This window comes from Melospiza georgiana, chromosome 10 (genome assembly GCF_028018845.1).
Source record: "Melospiza georgiana isolate bMelGeo1 chromosome 10, bMelGeo1.pri, whole genome shotgun sequence".
NCBI lineage: Eukaryota > Metazoa > Chordata > Aves > Passeriformes > Passerellidae > Melospiza > Melospiza georgiana.
In genome coordinates, this window is record NC_080439.1 from 10,684,480 (window position 1) to 10,703,347 (window position 18,868).

At 43.7% G+C, this 18,868-nt stretch overlaps 1 protein-coding gene across 2 annotated transcripts in view; it reads left to right on the forward strand.

The window, feature by feature from the left end:
* TP63 (tumor protein p63) overlaps positions 1–18,868 on the forward strand; it is a 100,413-nt gene that overhangs the window by 43,943 nt on the left and 37,602 nt on the right. For both annotated transcript variants that reach the window (XM_058031109.1, XM_058031110.1), the window contains one exon: positions 9,769–10,023. In XM_058031109.1, coding sequence (XP_057887092.1) covers positions 9,769–10,023 — 255 coding nt within the window. The remainder of the gene's footprint in view (positions 1–9,768; positions 10,024–18,868) is intronic.

The window sequence follows — 18,868 nt, forward strand, 5'->3', positions numbered from 1 at the left end:
GTTTCCAAAGTTGAGATGAGCCTTGGTCAGTCTACTGTGTTTTGTGTCTGAAAGGAATTGTGAATGTTCAAGTTGGGGGGGGGGGTAGGGAGTTTAATCTGGTGTCTGATGGAAATTAGTAGGTATATTATTACTCAGAAATCTGCAACAGCTTTCTCTATGCACAGGGAAAGGTCTGTGCATCTGAATACCTCAAATGGAAATCTCTGAAGCTGTGCCTTGCATAAATGACCACGGCACCGTGTGTCTGGTGCTTGGTGCAGTCAGTAGTATTGGACAGGGAGGGAAGTGCTGAAAACTGAGTTTAGTTTTGCTGTTAGACATTGGAAGCCCCATGGCAGAGAGCCCACTGGAAATCCTGCATGTGCAGCATATGTGGCAAAGTGATTTCAATAGTTGGGGAAAATATTCTTGATGTTTATAAAGCTGATGGAGTGAAGCCACTGTGAAAGAGGCAGTGCCTTTGCATGGATGTTGTGTCTGTGTGCACTAACACCCCCTCTCTCAAAGACAGCTTTTGTGTTTCATGTATGCACAGCCTGGCATCTTTGCCACCACATAAAGTTCCTGCTCACCTCTGAGTAAGCTGCAGTAGTGATGTGAAGCTGTTTCTGATACAGGTCTCCTGGCTGTGTGTATCCTGCTGTACTGAACCCCAGCAGATCCTTGGGCTCAGGCAATGCCAGCGTGGTGCAGCCCAGGAACTGCTTTCCTACAAAAACTAGTGTTGGAAGGCAGAGCCCTGCCTCCTTTTGTTCTCTGCAGTTGGGATCTAATCCGAATTTGGCATCCAGTCCTCTTGACTCCCCCCTCAATCTTGAAAGCTTTTCAGTCTGCTGTTTTGTGTCCAGGCTTTTGGGATCACCATGCAAGAGTTTTCTTGCTTGATTTGGACAGAAGCAATGGCCAAATACATTAAAAAATCCAGTAGATCTTCCTTTTACCTATAAGGACTCTGCTGCAGTGTAACCCTTTTCCTCTGCTTGCTCTAACTTGTTTTGATCTGCCCTTTGCCCTCCTATAACTCTTCTTATGAATTCTTATATTCCATAGTTGCACCATGCTTCAAAGAGTGGGCGTGGGGGGTTTATGTGTGTGGCTTTTTTTTTCTTTTTTCTTTTTCTCTTTTTTTTTTCTGTGTGTTTAACTGCTTGACTTATTTAACTTGCAGATTATCTGAATTTCTTGTTCTGACTAAAATGCTACCTAGCTGGAGTATTTTACTTTCATGTCTAAAAGATGATGCATTTGGATTTTATTGAGCATAATGATGAATTTGGGAGCTAACTTCAATTCCTGGTTCTAATCTGACCCTGGTTATTCACTGTCCTTGTGCCCTTTGGCCATACTTTGGTGGTTACTGTGCCTGCAGCCTTTCACTGTGGATGACACACCGATATCCTGTCCAGCCTAAGCTGCCCTCTCAACACAATAAAATGCTGCATGTCTGAGATGACTGATAACATCAAGGGTTACTGTCCAGTAAAGAGCTTTAGAAACAAGGCAGCTTTAATCAACTACTGGAGTTTTCCTCTCCAGCCCCTGCTTCTCCTCCCCACCTCCCCATTTGTATTTTAATTGGTTCCTCTTAATGTTTAAAGTTCTAATTTTATTTTTTTATCCAACTTTTCAGCATTGCTGTACAAACTCAGCACATAGAATTTCTGGGCAGCTGTCTGAGCTAGGATCTCACAGTTGTTCTCAGCTACTGAAATCAGGCAAAAAAAGCCTTGCCAAGATCTTGGCATTTTTTTCTGATGCAGGTCTTTGTCTTGAGTTGTTTACATCTCCTGGGAGCACGAGGGGGTGCTTTTCCTATTTGTCTGTGCTTTATGGCTCTTCAGATCTTTGTTGATGTTGTGTTGTCCAGCTGGTAATAGGAGAACGTAGGAAACTCTTGGCTTCTTTCAGTTTTAGGAAGCTGAGTGTTTGGGTTATTAATCAACTTCTTTTAATATCATGGAGTTGTAATGTCTTGTGATTTCATGTGTTTCATAGAGATGATATTGTATGATTTACTTTTTTTTTTACTGCCTTCTCTTTTTTGTTGGTATGTTTTCAAATTACATGTCAAATTGCTGAGCACAAGCTCAGGGTCAAGAAGTGACTGTGTGCAGCGGGGGTGGGTCTTGGACTTTCCTGTTTTAAACTGTCTGAATTTTCAAAATAACTGAGCATAGCCGAGATACTCTAATGAAAGTGGTTTATGTTTATGAAAGGGATTTTTTGTTTTTATAAAGCTTTATAACCTAAAATGACTTTCAGAAACACTGTTGCTTTCTATGCAAGTAGAACTTTTTTCAAGAGCCCGATTTAGAAATTTTTTTAAGAGCCTTAAATGCTGCTCTAGGGAAATCAGGGGTTTTATTTTTATGTACACTGGAAAATATTTAGAAGTACTTAGTGTAGTGTGACCAGCCTTAATATTTCTGTGGAGTGGGATGCACTGTCACTCTGATAATCCTTGAATTAGACAAGGTCTCTTAAGTGAACCTGTGGCAGGTGGTAGGAGTCAGGAATTACAGGCATTCCTGCTTTGGGCTGTACTTGTTTTAAAAGACACCCTGCTCCTGGCTGAAAAACAAAATGAATTAACCAAGGGGCAAAACTCAAAGTTTAGCTAAAACAGAAAACTATTACAGCTGGGGGGAACAGGACGACTCCAAAGCTTACAGCCCTTGTGGGTGGACAGGAACTCGCCCTCACGTTGCTTTTTGTTCATTTGTCTCGTTCTCTGAGCCCACAAATACTTGCATATGTGGACTCTAACTTGAACATGAAGTTCTGCTGCATTCAACAGTCCTGTGGCTCAGTGAAATGTGACTTGCAGCCGTACAGGGTATGGCTCTTGAAATTGTGCTGCTTCTGCGAACCTGAGGTGTGTAGATGTGGCACTGTGTGCCTGCTGGAATAGCTCATCCCAGTGAAAATGGCACAGGCTCTTCTGCCTCCTCCTGTGTACAAGCCAGATTGTTTTTCAAGTGTGGTTCTGTATGTATTTGCTGTGCACTGATTTCTCCTGTTCAGCTTCTGTGGTGTATTGTTCACCAAATGGGCCACAAGGATATTGGGGATGGCTGGGACAGAAGGAATGCTCTGGTAAAGTGGGCAGAGCAGTCAAGTTTTTAAGCTTGAAACACAGTGGTGTGATTGAGTTGGTCATTTAATGGTGGGTTTTTTGAGGGGAAGAGAGTAGTTGTGGGGGCTGGGTTTGGTTTGTTTTTTTCTCCTCCCCAGCTGGTTGAAATGGAGTGTCTTCCTTAAGCTTTCCTATGTGTTTAGGTGGTGTTGGAAACTGTCCAGACAACTCCTAGGTTTATCTAACTACTTAACATGAAATACCTGTGCAGAAGGATTGTGTGTGTCACTCATGGGGTTTGGGTTTTTGTTCTTCTTGGAAGAAGAATTTTTTTTTCTTTACTATTCTTGAATTTAGTTTCTTTAAATTATGGCGGTTGTACATATTGCACAGCCCTGCAGATCTCAAATAGATTACCTTCTTAATAATGTAGGAGGAAATATGCAGAAATATTTGTGCTCCCTGCTTACAGGTGGGATTGAGCTGAGGAGAGGCTGTTTGGTTGTGCTGCAGCAGGTCTGATATCCAGAGTGATTGACTCCAGGGCTTCTTTTAATTCAATGCCCTCCATTGCACTGGGAACTTGTTATACCTCTGGGATGGGAAATAGCCTTCTCTCTTCCTGGAAAAAGCAATGACCCAAGAGTGGGATTACTCAAATCAGATAGGTTTCTGGGCACTATACTAGAACAAATCAATCTTTGTAACTGTTGGTATCTTTGGTTCAACCGAAGTTACTTGTCCCCTTGCTTTTCACATTGAGTGTATGGTGCACATTATCATTTTATCTGAGGGTTTCTAAGTGCTTGGTGTACTCAGCTCCACAGTAGCTCTGTGGAAAAGCCTCTGCAAAATAGACCCACAGGATTTATTTCCATTTTAGAACTGGAGCTGGAGGGAGTGTGGCTAAGCGGCTAAGCCAGTGTTGAAATGAGCTGTGCATTTCTTCCCCTCATTGCTTGAAGGGGACCAGAGCAGTGTCCAAACTGAGTTTGAAAATTTTCAGTCTTTGTCTCCCTTTTTTTTTTTTTTTTTTTTTTTTTTCTTTTTAATTTGTTTTCTGGTTGGTTTTTTGTTTGGTTGAGGTTTTTTTGTGTGAGAAAACAGACTGGAGAGGCAAAGCAAATCACAGCTTTCATTGCGATGAGTGAGCTGTCTCTGCCTCAGCCCTGATCTTAGCTGAGGGCCATGGGTGGAGCCCTTTATTTCTTGGCACTACTCTGCCACGGCACAAGCAGAGCGCTGACATTGGGTATTGTATCAGCTGCCATCACAGCAGCTGGCAGTCAGCAATATCTTGGTTAATAATTGTGATAGAAGCCCTTCTGTTGAGCTTAAGGGACTTATTTCCACCTACTAAAATCCTTTGCTAGGAAGGTTTGAAAACTTAGTGGATTTGAATCTGGATATATTTGAGGTGTCTGTAATCTGATTTGGATAGGAAATATTTATCCTGCTGCTTTTAAGATAGCGGGAATCTGAATGTTTCCCTGGGCCAGCACAGCAGTATTGCTGCAAGTTGCTTACCAGTCCTACAAGAGTTGGCCCTAGTGCATCATTGTGGTGTGGTTAAGGACAAAGCACAGGATGTCCTAAGTGCTGTGCAAATCTTCTTGTTGGTAATAACTAAGGAAGTTTATTAGTTTCATCACCTCCTATCTTTGGAGAATAAGCACCAGGTGTTTTGCAAGGCTTTTGGGTAGTTGGACACTGTTCTTGAGCTGTGTAGATAGACCCAGTGGTGAGAATTAAAATGCAGTCAGTAGGTGTGTATGGTAATGCTTGATCTTTTGGTATTGGGGAGAAGGGTTTTGATAGGGGTGGAGGCATCTAGGTGTTCTACACCTGAAGGTGGTAACTTTTTGTCTGTTTTCTCAAGTGGAGAAACCCTCAAAGCTCTGTGAAATGCTGCTAACTGGGTAGTTAATAGCTGGAGCTGTGTATTTTAGGGGATTTTTTTGGTGTGGAAGTCCCCTTCAGAGCTTTTCATGACTTGCACTAGTTACTTCCTTTCCAACGGAGGGTCTTTTTGCAGATCTTTCTCACAACCTTATTAATTTACACAATGGGCTTTAGGCTGGAGAGCCAGGGCTGGGTTCTTGCTTGCAGGGCAGGGTGAGAGAAGGGTTTGGGTGGGCTGGGGCATCTTCCCCTGCTCGGGCTGTGCCGTGCTGGAGCATTTGCATTGCCCTCTGCTGGCAAGCGCCCCGGAGCCGCTGGCTCTGCTGTCCCCTGCTGTTCCCCCGTGCTCCCTGGGGACATCCACCCTCCCGGCAGCACAACCGTGCTTAAACCATCGCCAGTTTCCAGTCTGGTTTTAATTCAGCAGCCCCTCCTGCAGAGCCATGTTTCTCCTAACCCGCAAGCATGAGTTAGCATGAGAACCCGAAAGTGAAGCTGATGGGATGTAGGAAGCGAAACTGATAGTTCAAGATGCGTTCTGAGATGATGTTCCGAAATACATGGTCTGAGATCTAATTGTAGCTCTCTAATTATTTGCTATTAGGCTTGCCTGAAGGTTTTTATAATGGTTCAGTGATATTAATAGTTTCAGAAACTTGATGGAGGGAACAAAATAGCAAACAAAGGCACTGAATATTAGATAATCCATACTTTCAGCTTTATATGCAATTCATTTCTTTTCACCAAATAGTTTTCTCTTTATATCAGGAATTGGTGGTCAGGCTACATTTCAGTCATTTAAAATGACTGAAAAATATGAGCGTGTGTTAAATTCTGTGCTCCCAACCTGCCAAGAATTAATTTCTGGATGAAATGCTGTTGTGTTCCTTTCCGTGACTGGTGAAAGGAAGTGGTGTGTGTGCAAACACACGCCCTGCAGCCCCCTCCGGAGGGGCAATACCTTGCAGACAGTCTGCAGCCTCTCTTTGTTCTCCCACTCCAGGGGCCAGGGGGGTGAATTCCTGCGTGTGCCTTCCCCGGGCCTGCTGCCCCTCTAATTGTCCTGTTGTCAGAAGGCGTGTGCCTCCCCAAGCCTTATCAGATTCCTCCAAAACCTTGCAGGCAGTTCAGGTGTTGACCCCTTGAGCGCAAACAACTCCACGCCTGCCTTGGGGCAGAGCTGGGAGACCGGGCTTAGTGCCGGGCTGTGCAGACCTGGTGGCTTTGTCACAGGGATGGAGCACCTGCCTGGGGAGGGGACACAGGGGCCAGGGAAGGTGAAAGGCTGGCGGGACTCGGAGCAGCAGAAGGGGAGTCCAACAGCTGCTTGTGTCAGCATGAGGATAAGTGCAAGGAGATTAATAGTTATTTAAAGAGCAAATGGGGACACGGCATTCGGCTGTGGCATGTGAGTGTATAAATGCACTGGAATGGCTGCTCTGCCGATAACATTTAGACAGATGGTCCCTGGACTGAAAGGAATGAAAAGGATCTTGGAATATCTGAAGGATATCTTACATTTTAATGGGGCACTTATTTTATTATTTTTGTTTAATTGGATCCCAGGCAGCACCTTCAGCATCTCCAGGCTGTGCAGTCTGGTTAACACTGACCGCTTGTTTGGCTGTCTTTCCCCATTAGCTTAAGTGGCCTGGGATTAGAGAAATAGTTTTTAAGTGAAAGCTGAAACACTATTGTTCTGCTGTCTGTGTGTCTGAGCTGGTGTAAGAGACTGTTTTCATCACAGCTGTCTTCTCATCATTTGCTGGTTAGGGAGTGTGTCTGATTATAATCTCCGTGAGGAATGAAGCAATTGAATGATACTTGTATATTTTTGAGAAGTCTTCAGGTTTCACTAGGATATTCTGGGGCAGGAAGGTTATTTTTTGATTAAATGCAAAATCATTGATAAGGTAAAAGACTCTTCCTGGTACAGCACATCAGAATTCTGGCTCTTTCCATATGGAATTAGCCTCGAGGGAAGACGTGTACCTAAAGTCCGTTAAATAGGTCTTGGTTGAGTGAATAGCCTGCAGGAGATGAGACATAACTGTCATCTGTGTTGCCAAAGCTGCAATCTCCTTTTGGAGAAGAAGAACCAGTCTGGATTGCTCTCTCCCCCATCAACTGTTAAGCTCTGAATCCAATTAAGTACCAGCTCTCCCATCTAACAGGGGTGCTGGGCACTAATAACGTCCACACTGCTCCAGAGGGGGAAACTGAGGCAAGGAGGGCAAATGACTAACCTGAGTCACTGGTTCACCCAGGATTAGGACTCAATATGTAATTGCTTTTATTACTGTGCTGCCTGCAGGCCTGAGACAAAGGAGGCCCATTAAGTGCAGGGCTTTTTACAGGGTGAGGAGCAATCCCTGCCCTGCAGACCTTGCTGCCTGCAGTAGGGTGAGGGTGGAGGGGGAGGAGAGGTGCCTTGCCCAAGGACATAGCAAGTTACCGACAGAGCGAGGGAGGGAACCCGCTCACCAGCTCTCCCTTCTCTCTGCAGCCTATCCCAGCTTCCAAAATGAAGTTTTCTGTGCTGTTCCCCCCAACCAGACCTTCACAGCACAGCTCCTGTGAGCTGATCCATCTCTGGAAGGTCCCATGTGCCTCACTGAAGACCCCAGAGCACCAGCCTTATCTTGAGTGTTTAATAAAACCCCCATAAAATATTAGCTTGTTCTAATGAAACAAAAACCTAAGGAAGAGCTGCATTGGGTGGTTTAAATTTCTCTACTTTCATTCTGGATGTACAACTGAGAGTGTGAAGTCTTTGCTCACGTGGAAGACACTTCATCCTTGCAAAGGGACCATCCTGTTTTCCTCTGTGAAAGGCTGAAGTGACTGGTAAAGCTGGGTGTTAAAGGGCTTATCCAAAGTTCCCAAGAGAGCTCAGCAGATAGGTTGTGCCCTTCCCTTTCAGGTCTTTGGAGGAGTGTTGTGCTACTCAAAGCTTCAGTAGGGCTACTGGGTTTCCCAGTATTGAGAAAGCTTTTTGTTATGCATCTTGTGGTTGGTGCTCTGACTCAGGGAGCCTTGCTTTGTGGCTGATAAGAAGAGGAATAACTGTTGGAAAGATGAGGGAAGTTGTGAGCAGAGTAGCTGAAATACTGACAGATAGCTGAGCTTGATCACTCTGGGTGGGACTGGAGCTATAGGGTGTTGAGGGACATGAGCTGCTTGTAGCCTTGGATGAGAGAAAAAGCCAGAGTTCCTTCTGCTGTGTCAGCAGCTAACAGCAGAACCAGGTACCTTTATTGCTGCATGTTCTTGGCTGAGCCCAGAGCTGCTGGGAGTGGGCACCATAAACCTTTGTGATGCTGCTTGCCCTGAGATGGGCACAGTTAGTGCCCTTGGGACACCCACTGGGTTCACAGCCTCATCCCTGTGTATCTGACTGAATCCCACTTGCCTGCTGCCCTGTCACTAAGGCGAGTCCTTCAGAGGATTAAAACTGTGTGGCAGTTGTGTAACTTTCTCCAGAATACTTTCCCAGCTTCCAATTGTTGGTAGTTCAGAATTTTTAAATCAGATACACTTGTTTTGATGGATTTTTCTCAAGCAGAAGTTGTCTCCTGCCTTTTTGAACTTAGGTTTTTAGTATTGTGACATTTTTGTGGCAAAAAATTCCATGTTTATTTGTGGATTTTGTGAAGCATAAGTCCTTTTTGAAGAAGAACTGTGTGTTTAAGCCAAAATTCTGCTCAAGATGTTTGCTTATTCCACAGCTCCTCTTTTAAGATAACATGAAAATTAATTTTGTATTTGCTGTTTTTCCATGTCGTCTAGGAATTTGTCACCTTCTATCATGCCGAGTTCCACCTTTCTTCTCATAGTCTTTTATCCAGCCTGAAAAGTTATCTACTGTCACATTACAGGATGGCATTAAAAGGATTTTCTTATTCTTCTCACCTTCCTCTAAACTGTGTTCCCCTCTCTTTGATATGGGGGACCATGGCTACACATTGAATTTAGGGTGTTAGATGTATTTTTTGTTAACCTCTCCTTAATCTAACCTTTGCCCTTTCTGTACTCTATTCTTAGAGGTTTGCAGTTTTGATGTCTTCTGGTTGTTTCATATATTGTTTGTACTTGAAAGCTTTTAAAGTGCTAAGTAGCACTTAACTACTACTTAAATGTACAACTGATACTTCTTAAGAGAAGAAGCCTTCTATGCTGTTTCCATTCTACTTGATGAGAACTTTAATTCTCCACCACCCTCTGTGACTGGTCACTGGGAGTTGAGTGCAAGGTGCAGATAGTGGCACCTAACTGATTTTTTCAGTGAGTCACATTTCAGCACAGTTACCACCTGAGTTAGAGGTCCTGATGTCATCCTGTATAGTGGGATCAGATCCATAGCCTTTGTGTAGGGCATCAGACTGTTGAAGGTGGTGTAGCCTTGTACAAGTTGCATTGTATAGGGGACCTGCTGAGTTTTGTCAGGTTTCAGCAGTACCTTTGAAAAGATCTGATTGTGTTGTTAGATGTAGACACCCTGCCTCTTTGTGATGGCTTTCTGCCCTGCAAATCACCTCCTGGTTATGCACAGGCTATTTTCCCAGCTCTGCTGTTGATCCAGTGTGTGACTGAGGAGCTGTGCTCCTTTCTGTTTCAGTCACCAATGTCAAGTGGGGGATATCCTTTGCAAATCTCCCTCCTGGTGTGACACAAGCTGTGGTGCTGAGATGATGCCGTGCATCCTCCATGGTGGAGGCTGTGCCATGTCTGGCCAGCCCGTGCTGATGCAACTCCTCTAACATTTCTGTGCATCTCTCTGCCTGCAGCCACAGTACACGAACCTGGGGCTCCTGAACAGCATGGACCAGCAGATCCAGAATGGCTCTTCCTCCACCAGCCCGTACAACACGGAGCACGCGCAGAACAGCGTCACGGCCCCCTCGCCCTACGCCCAGCCTAGCTCCACTTTTGATGCCCTCTCTCCCTCGCCAGCCATCCCTTCCAACACAGACTACCCAGGACCTCACAGCTTCGATGTATCATTTCAACAGTCCAGCACAGCCAAGTCAGCCACATGGACGGTAAGGACACAGCATCCCTTTGCTGCCTTTGGTCCCCCTGCCCGTAGTGACTTTATCGTGTAATACATACCCAGGCTTGTGCAAGAGCAAAGTGACCCGAGTGCTCTGCAGGGTGTGATGTGTCACACAGAAGGGAGACATTTATCTTGGTTGCTCTGAGAGGGTGTGGTGGGAATTTAACCCTCAGTAATACCACTAAATCCCAGGAGACTAAAATGCCTTGCAGAAAACCAGTCACGTAGAGATCACGCGTGATGAACGAGTGGCTCCCTTTTTGGGCCTAGCAGGAGCACTGGAGTAAAACCTGAGGTGGGCATTAGCATTGCCTCAGTGCTTCCCTTGGCTTTCCCCAACATCCATGGGTTTGTGTGAGGTTTGGCATGCAGGGCTGTGCCAGCAGAGTGGAGGTGGTGCTCCTTGCTCAGCCTCAGGACTGTGAGGCTGGCATTTTCTGTGTCCTTCTCTTGCAGCTGGTATGGGAACCCCAGTGTGTCCCCAGCTTGAGTCTGCCCTGTGTGTTGTTTGGGGTTTTGTTGAAGGGAGTGGGATTGTTTTGTTGTTGGTTTGGTGTTTGGGGTTTTTTATTTAATGCTTTGCTCTCAGAACACTTTTTTCCTTAACAAAAAAAAGGCAGAAGCTTGAAGCCTGAAGCCCAGCTCTTGATCCTTGGTGGCGCTGGCTTGATTGTTCAATCTCTAGATACTTCACAGCTCAGGACACAGCACTGCTGGAGCTGAAAGTCCAGCTGTTGTGGCTTAGGGCTCTAGAGCAGAGATGTTTACAATGGATAATATTGCTATCTTAAAGATGTTCAATATTTGCCTTCCTCTCCTGCTGGCACTTGGAGAAGGTGCAGTGAATAATGTCCTGCCCCACGCTATCTGAATAAAAGCAAGGATTTAATTTTTTTTTTTTAAGCAAGAAAAGAGACTTTTTACCGAAAGCTAAGAGCATTAAAATAGTGTGACTTTTTTATTTTTCTTTTTAATCTGAGGAACTGCTTTGATCTGAGATACAATCTAGCTGCAAATGCAACTAAAAAAACCCTCCCAGCTACTGCTGCCAGCAAAGCAGCAGAGCCCTTGTACTCTCATGTGGAAAAAGATGCCATATAACCACAGATCACTATAAGGTTATGTCCCTTACATTTTAAAAGCCTTTTCTGGTAAAATTTGTCTAGAACTGACACTAATGACATTGTTCAGAATGTTAGGTGAGGTTAAAATGTGATAGGTCCCATCACAAACAGATTTTCATTTGTTTATGCATAAAAGGGTGAGGTATTTCTAAGTGAGGTTGAAGTTGCATTTTTTTTTTTTACTCATCAGCCTGGGTAGTGATGCTGTGCTGTACTTCGCACTTGTTTTTATGTCCTTGTTTCTCCTATTACACTGCACACAATATTTATTTTCAATTCCCTTTAGGTAAGGAAACTCTTGGTCAGTTCTACTTTGCATTTCTCAGGGCAAGAAAATGCTGGCTTGGATTTTTGCTAGCTGTTCTGGAGAGGGTCCTTTGAAGGAGATATGAAAAGACGTTCTCTTTTGATACGTATGGTACAAAGAATTATCTAACGCAGCTGCAAGGATCCAGAGTGTTTGATGCTGTCCTTTCAACTACGAAAAGCAGTCTTTTGAAACGAGGTTTGAACGTATGTAGTAGGTTGCTCCAGCGGAGATAAAGGCAAGAGAGCTACTAGCGAGCTTAAATGAGATGTTTCACCTCAGTGATAGTGGCGTTTTGGGGTGGAAGTGAGGGCTGAATTTCAATGTAGATCTAGGTAGTGGTCAAAGCTCAGATTACATGCTGACTTTGAAAAAGAAATTAAATTACTGTTTGGTGACTGCAGTCATCAGATGTGTGTAGCCTGGGGAAAGGCTCATTTAGCCTTCCTTACTTTTTCATTGCCCTGATGTGGACCAGCAGATGAAGGTGTGTTCCCCATGCATGTTGCAAGTCTGTTAGGTCCAAGTCCATGTATTTTACTAAAGGAATGGGCTCTTAAACAGCTGTCTGATTAGGGAGGAGGGAGTGTGTCCAGGTGTCCCTGCACTGAGCCAAGTGACCCAGATTTAGCTGCTCGTGCAGGAGCTGGCAGTGAGCTGTACATTCACAGTGGATTATGACAGTCCTGTGGTGCTGGCTAGGGACCTTCAATCAATGCACCTTATGAAGTGGAGCATCTATCCATCTTCAGAGCTCTGCCCTTCTGCTAATTAATCCACCAACTCATTTCACATGAGCTCTTGAGCAGTTGGTAATCTGCGTTCGACAGCTTTATCAGTGGGGTGGGTGGGGAAGGACGTGAAGGCTCTGCTTCCCACTGTCGTCCTGAGAAGTGTGGAAACACGCATGAAATGTTGATGAAAGCAGGAGTGATTGCCCCATCCTCTCAGCAAGAGCAAGTTCTTGGAGTTGCTCCCCCCCCATGTGACTTCATACACTTTGATTAATGCCTGTCGTCTTTTTTTAATGATGGATTAGGAACTTACCCAACTGGAAGAGTTTCTTCCACTGCAGTGACCTATTAAAAGTGTAATTACTTGATGGCCCCACCCTTATTAAGAGTCCAAAACTTGAAAGCCTTGTTTCTTTGTTTGTTTGGTTTAGTTTTTCTATTTTTTTCCCCATTTTCCCTCTTGCAGTTCCCCAGATAACAATATTGAGTAAGGAAGTCCATTGTGTTCCACTTTCCCCTTTTGTGGAGGGGATGAGCCTGTCTGACCCACCTTGTCCTTCTGGGAAGGGGTTGGTGGTGCCTGGCAGAGGATCAGCTGTCCTGGCTGACAGTGTGCTGCAGCAGAGCTCCTCTGATCTTCTGGGCTGAGTCATGTCAGATTAGGTCATGGGAGTGAAGGCAGTGAGCTGGGTAAGAGGAATGGATTATTTCTCCAAAAAGCAAGAGCTGCTTTCATGGCATGATTGGAGACCTGTGAAGGTGCTTCAGGTTTCTAAGCTACTTTGTGCATTTAGAACCCAAGGTTACTTCTGTGGGAGGTGGGGGAAAGTAGAGAGTGTACTTGGTGGTTATTTAAATGCTATGTTTCTGGAAACAGACCTGGAATCATTTTTTTCTTAAAACTTTTTGGTATTGTTTTTTCTTCTCCAGATTCTGCCGAAGGGTAGGTTTATTGTCCTAGGACAGTGGACACCCTTTGCAAAATCTGCAGTATTTGTGTACTAAAGGCTGGGAGGGAGATGAGTGTGACAGCTTCTCTGCTCAGGGGTGTGATGGGCTCCTAATTAAAGTGGGGGGGGAGAAAGAAAAAAAGGCCAAAAATTACAAAGAGAAACACTAGCTGATGCTAGGTGACAGGGTGATTCCATATGTATGAGCAGTTCACTTTGAAAATATTGCAGATTTTCTCTCTGAAGTCTTTCATGACCGTCAGTAGGAATTCCAGTAAAACATGCTGTCTAATCAGGTTAGGTCTCATTTGTATGCAATGTTGATCTAATTAATGATGACAAATTGAGATTGGATTGCAGAGGACTTTATAAGCATCCTTGATTATTTTTTTAATTAATGACCTCAGAACGTAAGGATATAAGCAGGTTAATCAGCCTTTTCAGAAGGAAAATCTTTAACAATTTAAACTCTATTGAAGTGTTTGAAAACAAAAGCCTTTATAGTCTAAATTGAACAAAGTTTCTTGCATGCCCCCTCATACAACAAAACCTTCTTGAAAACCATGCTGCAAAGGAACAAGCAGTGATTGTTTGTAAAGATGAGACAGAGAGCAGATTTTTGAGGTTGAGGGAGAAGCCCTCTGAATTGGGTGAACTAAGAACTTTAGCAAAATAGTGTCTCATTTATTGTGGAAGAATTCCCATATGCCCATGCATTGCAGTATCTCCTCCTGTTTCTGCAGCAGAAGAAAACAAGGCATTTCAAAAGTGTGCCACCTCCGATTTTTGCTTTGTGGAAGTTGCATGCCGATCTTCCCCACCTGGAGCTCAAATAAATAAACAGCTGCACTCCCTTTTCCCCCTAAAAAATATTTGGCAACCACCTGCCACTAGCAGAACCTGTTAAATGGGGGAAAGCATGATTGCAGTAGGAAAGTAAAAATTAGAGTTGTATGTCAAGGTAAGTAAAAGTTAACATTACTGCCAAATGCAAGCTATCAAAAAATGAATCTGATCCACCCATCCCCAAAAGCAAGATACTGCCTTATAAGTCATGAGACTCTTTTTTTAAAAGACAAACAGGTTCTTCTTATTCTCTCCCAGGTTTTTGGGCCTTTAGGGTGCATCTGCTAAATATTTTAAAACTTTTCCTGATAATCACAAGAAGGCAGAAATTGCTTTAAGTTTTTAAATGAAAACTGAAATTTATTTGCAAATTTTTGATTCTGCTGAAGAAAGACACCAAGCCCTGCAAGACTTGCATAATTCAGGTGTTGGCAATACCTGAGTTTAGCAGTTTATTCTCATGCCCTGCAGTACGTTGGAGCTGAGCTGGGTTGGTCCTTTCAGGGTTTGTTATGAAACATGGAGCTCTCCAAAGCTGCAATCCACGTTCCAGGCAGGCTCACTGGTTTTCCTGTTCTCAGTAAATTCAGCTGTACCTTCAACCATCAGAAAATGCTCAGATTTCGAACTTTCTTTGCTAGCAAAGCTGGATAATAGTGTGTGTGACATGCATGAAAGCAACTAAGTGGATTGTGCTGGCTGGGGTTAGTGAATTTGGAAAAGCTGCATTTTAAGGAAGCTGAAAAGAATGTACTTAAATTAGTCCACACAAGCAATAACAGGTTCTTGTGGTTGAGAGAACAGATTCCTTGGCTGGGCTATCTCAGTATTTCTATTTCAGATTGACTCATTCCATTTTTATTTTAAATACATTGTGTTCTGATCCACATAGTTAAATTTGGGATATTTTTTGCCAGTCCCTATAAAATGAATTAGAAGACTGTGCATAAGCATAGTGAAGCAGTGAGAGGGCAATTAGAGGTGTACGCTGCCTTGACTCAACAGTTCCTAATTGTGTTCAGTGTTCTCTTAAATAATCTGTTCAAATAGTGCATCATTTCAGTAACTCTGGTCATGTTCAGTATGTCCTGACTGCAGATTGTCTCTCAGTATCATAAATGAAAACCTTTTTTAAAGACTGGTGACTGTCTCAGTGAATATACCTGAATGCTGTGCTGAGTGTTCCTGTGGAATCTTAGCTTTGTGATTGCTTGGTGGTGTTGGTCAGTGTCATTTGAGCTTTCCAGTTTCACCTTTAATATTGCATTTAAAGCTGTTGGGAGAGAGGGGTTGAACATGGCCTTGTTAGAGGATTTTGGGTTTGCCTCTCGTCAGAGGCTCCTGGTCAGCAGGGGTGTAGGCTGTGCTTGTTTGCACAGGGCAGTTGAGGAGGGTCCTTGTGAGATTCATTTGTCCAGGGGTTTGTAGCCCTCCCCGCACAGACAGACTGGGCACCCGTGGGCCGCGCTGGGAGTGAACGTCTGCAGCCCAGTAGGTTCCCCAGCAATGTTTATTTCACTGGTGATAGCCTCACTTGTTATGGCAGAGAGGAAGGGAAAAGATGGCGCAATCCAAAGGGGAAGAAGCCACCTGGAAGGAGAAGGCAGCAGATGAGAGAATGGGTTGCAGTTCGGGATGCAGGCGCTGCAGGCTGGTGCAGTGTTGGGAGCCAAGGCCTTCACGGCGGATCAGCAGAGCTGCTGTGCTTGAGCACTTGTCTCAGGTGAGAAGTGGCTCAGATTTGGCTTCTTTAAGCTCTCAGCAGCTGTGCCTGCCTCAAGAGGCTGCTTGCAGCACATGTGGGCTCTTGGCCCAGGGCAGGTGTCATTTGTCACCATGCAGGGAGACGTGGCATTTGTGTTTTCTTGCTTGAGGAGCTCCTGAGGTGTGTTTCCCTCTGCGTGACATTACAGGGCCTAATACCAAGGCTGCTCAGGCATAAGTAACTTGTCCTAGGTCATCTACCTGGAAAGAGAGGAGCCAGGCTTATTGTCTTTGAAGGAGGTGCCTTTCTCACGGCAGGGAGGTGTTTTCAAGCTCACAAAGCTGGGAAGAACCAGTTCACCTGTGAGAACCAGTCAGGAGGGGACTGCTGGCTTCTGTTTGGCTTTTTATGCTTGAGTAAAATGAGATCTCACTGCATTAGGTTCCCATTAGACTGTAATTGTGTTTTTTCCCCATAATATCTTTGTCATGTATATTTTGTTTTTATTACCAGTTATCTTCTGTTACTCCTTACAAGTAGCTGTACAGACCTTTGAAGCAGTTTCTAGAAAATGTCTTGTGGTGTATGCTGTCTTGTTTTTTTTTTTTCTGCTTTTTTATGTCCCGGATTGTTTTGTAAATCCTACTAAGGCAGTGTAGCCTCTCTGTGTGAGCAGGAATTTTGCTCTATGCTGTTTGACCAGTGCCCTCCATGGTGACAGAGCTGAACTGTGGTGCAGGACTGTGCTGTGAGGGACAGTTTGTACCCCATGCAATGAGGAGGGAAGTTATTTACTTAGTGTATGAACTGGTACTTGTCAGCACTGGGAACTGAAAATTTGACTTTCCTGCTTTGAGTGTGATCTTCAAACAGCACAGTCAGTGTGGGGCACCCAGCACACCTGTCCTGCTGGGAGAAAGCATCAGATGGTGTGAATGACCTCCTCTCCCCACTAGGATTTAGCTTCTTGGTTGCAATGTTTGTGGCTGATTCCCTCCCACTGTAACTGGAGATGAGTTAGAGCTCATTCCAGGGATCCTACACTACTCCTGAGATCTGCAAGTGAAAAACCATGAGGCATAAGAACAGAGGATGGGGAAGGAGTTGTGTCCCCCTCTGGGACAGAAGATCCCTCTGCTGTTTTGTACAAGCAATTTCTAGTTTTGATGGCATCAAATTTTTTCTTCTTCATAATTTTAGTTTTAAGGTTTTAGCTATTTTTGAAGGAAAACTCAGAGGGGAAAAATTAGGCGCAAAAAGCTTTTTTTTTTTTTAAGGAGACTTTTTTGTCTATGTGGAGAGGAAAAAGCATAATTAAACATAATTTTCATCATTGCAACTTGCACAAAAAAAGCCCCACCTACTTTCATGAGAAAGGAATAAAGAGAATCATAATCCTGGATTAGGTATCTTTCACTACACATATATAAAAACAACACCGTGTGAAAAGGGGGAAAATATATAGTGTACATACACACACCAAACATACCAATGTGCCTCCAGCAGTATTACCAAAGGAATTAACTTTACAAGAAACAGCCACAGCCTGGAAAGAAGCCATTTTTCAAATAAAAGCTGAATGAGATTTGTGGTTTCTGAGAACTGTGAGAAGGAAGGGTTAAAAAAACTTTTACAGATAAGACTAGCTGATGTTGGGAGATGAGTGAACATCTTGAAGTAGGGGAGGGTCACTATTTAAATCAGCTTTTCTTTTTTTTTTTCCTCCTCTTAGTTAAAAATTGGCTTCTACTAAGAACAACATGTAGGATTAATGTAGTACTTTAAATCTTCAAAGTGCTGCACAAACATTACTTCCCTAATCAGCAAACACCTTTCCTTGGTAGGCAAATCAGGAGTGGAGTCGCCATTTTAGAGAAGGGAAACCGAGGTCCCAGAAGTGCCAAAGTTTCCCAACCAGCAGTTTTTGGAGTGGAATTTTTTTTTTTTTTTAATGCTTTGGTTTTTTGGTGGATTTTTCTTTGGTTGGTTTTTTGGGATTTTTTTTTTTGGTCATTGTTTTTGTTGTTTGTTTTTTGGGTTTTTTTTTTTTTTGTTTTTGTAGCATTCAGCATGGGGACTGCCTCTGGGCTGGCATGTTAAAAGCTGCTGAGCTCTCCTGGATTTCACAAGTGCTAGGCATGCAAAGCAGCCTGGCAGAGCTGAGAGAGGCATCAGCACAGTTGCCTCCTTACCTTTCCAAAGGTCACGGCTGCTGGCCCAGAAGGGAGGCAGCAGCTCCAGGGCAAGGAGGGTTTCCTAATAAGTTGTCAGTCTCCCCCATACCATTGATCTCTATAACCTAAACTTCTAACTGAGCACTGTTAGAAGATATTTCAACCCTACCAAAAAAAAAAAAAAAAAAAGTTGTGCAAAAACTATTTGAGTGGCTGTTGAATAAGTTGCTTTTGGGTAAATTTTTTCAGGGAGGCTGGTGCAAGAGGTATTGTTCACTGTGTAGACAAAGACTGCCCTTGGAGATGATCATTCCTTTCTTTAGGTTGGCTGAAATACCACATTTGTCATAGATATTATGTGCCTGCCAACTCTGCACAGAGCACACAGCAGTTTGGAGGTGTGCTGAAGTGAGAATAATTCTGTGTGTTGCATTGATGATGCTCTGTGTGCTGAGGGTTTAGCTGCAGTGCTTGGCAGGCCATATACTGTGAAGAAATTCCTACTTTGTTTTAAAAAGAAGTGTCCTGAGTAGGGATGGCTTCTATATAGAAGGAGCATGAACTTTATTATGCAATGGAAGTCTTTTCATGAGGTTTTGCTATGTGCAGGTGTGTCAGATTTGTTATTGTACACACAGCAGGATAGCTGCCCAAGTAAGAGCTTAGATCCTCTTGCAAACAGAGCTGAGTATTGATAAAAAAGTTGCCATTTCCAGTTGTTCAAGATAACAAACTTTGGAACAAAACTTGGTGGAGCTGTCTGTAGGAGGAGAGTGCTACTTTTCTCTCATTTGTATTGTTTTATTTCTTTTTAAATATGTTCTGTGAGAGTTTTCTTAACAGAGCAAAATACTACATGTCTCATATGAAGCAGTATTTTATGGTCTGCTGATACATGTTATCTGCTGAAGTCCATCTGAATTCAGCTTTGTGGAAAGGTGAAAAATGTGCTAGAGGAAACAGGAAAACATCACCTGAAGGCTGACCTGGC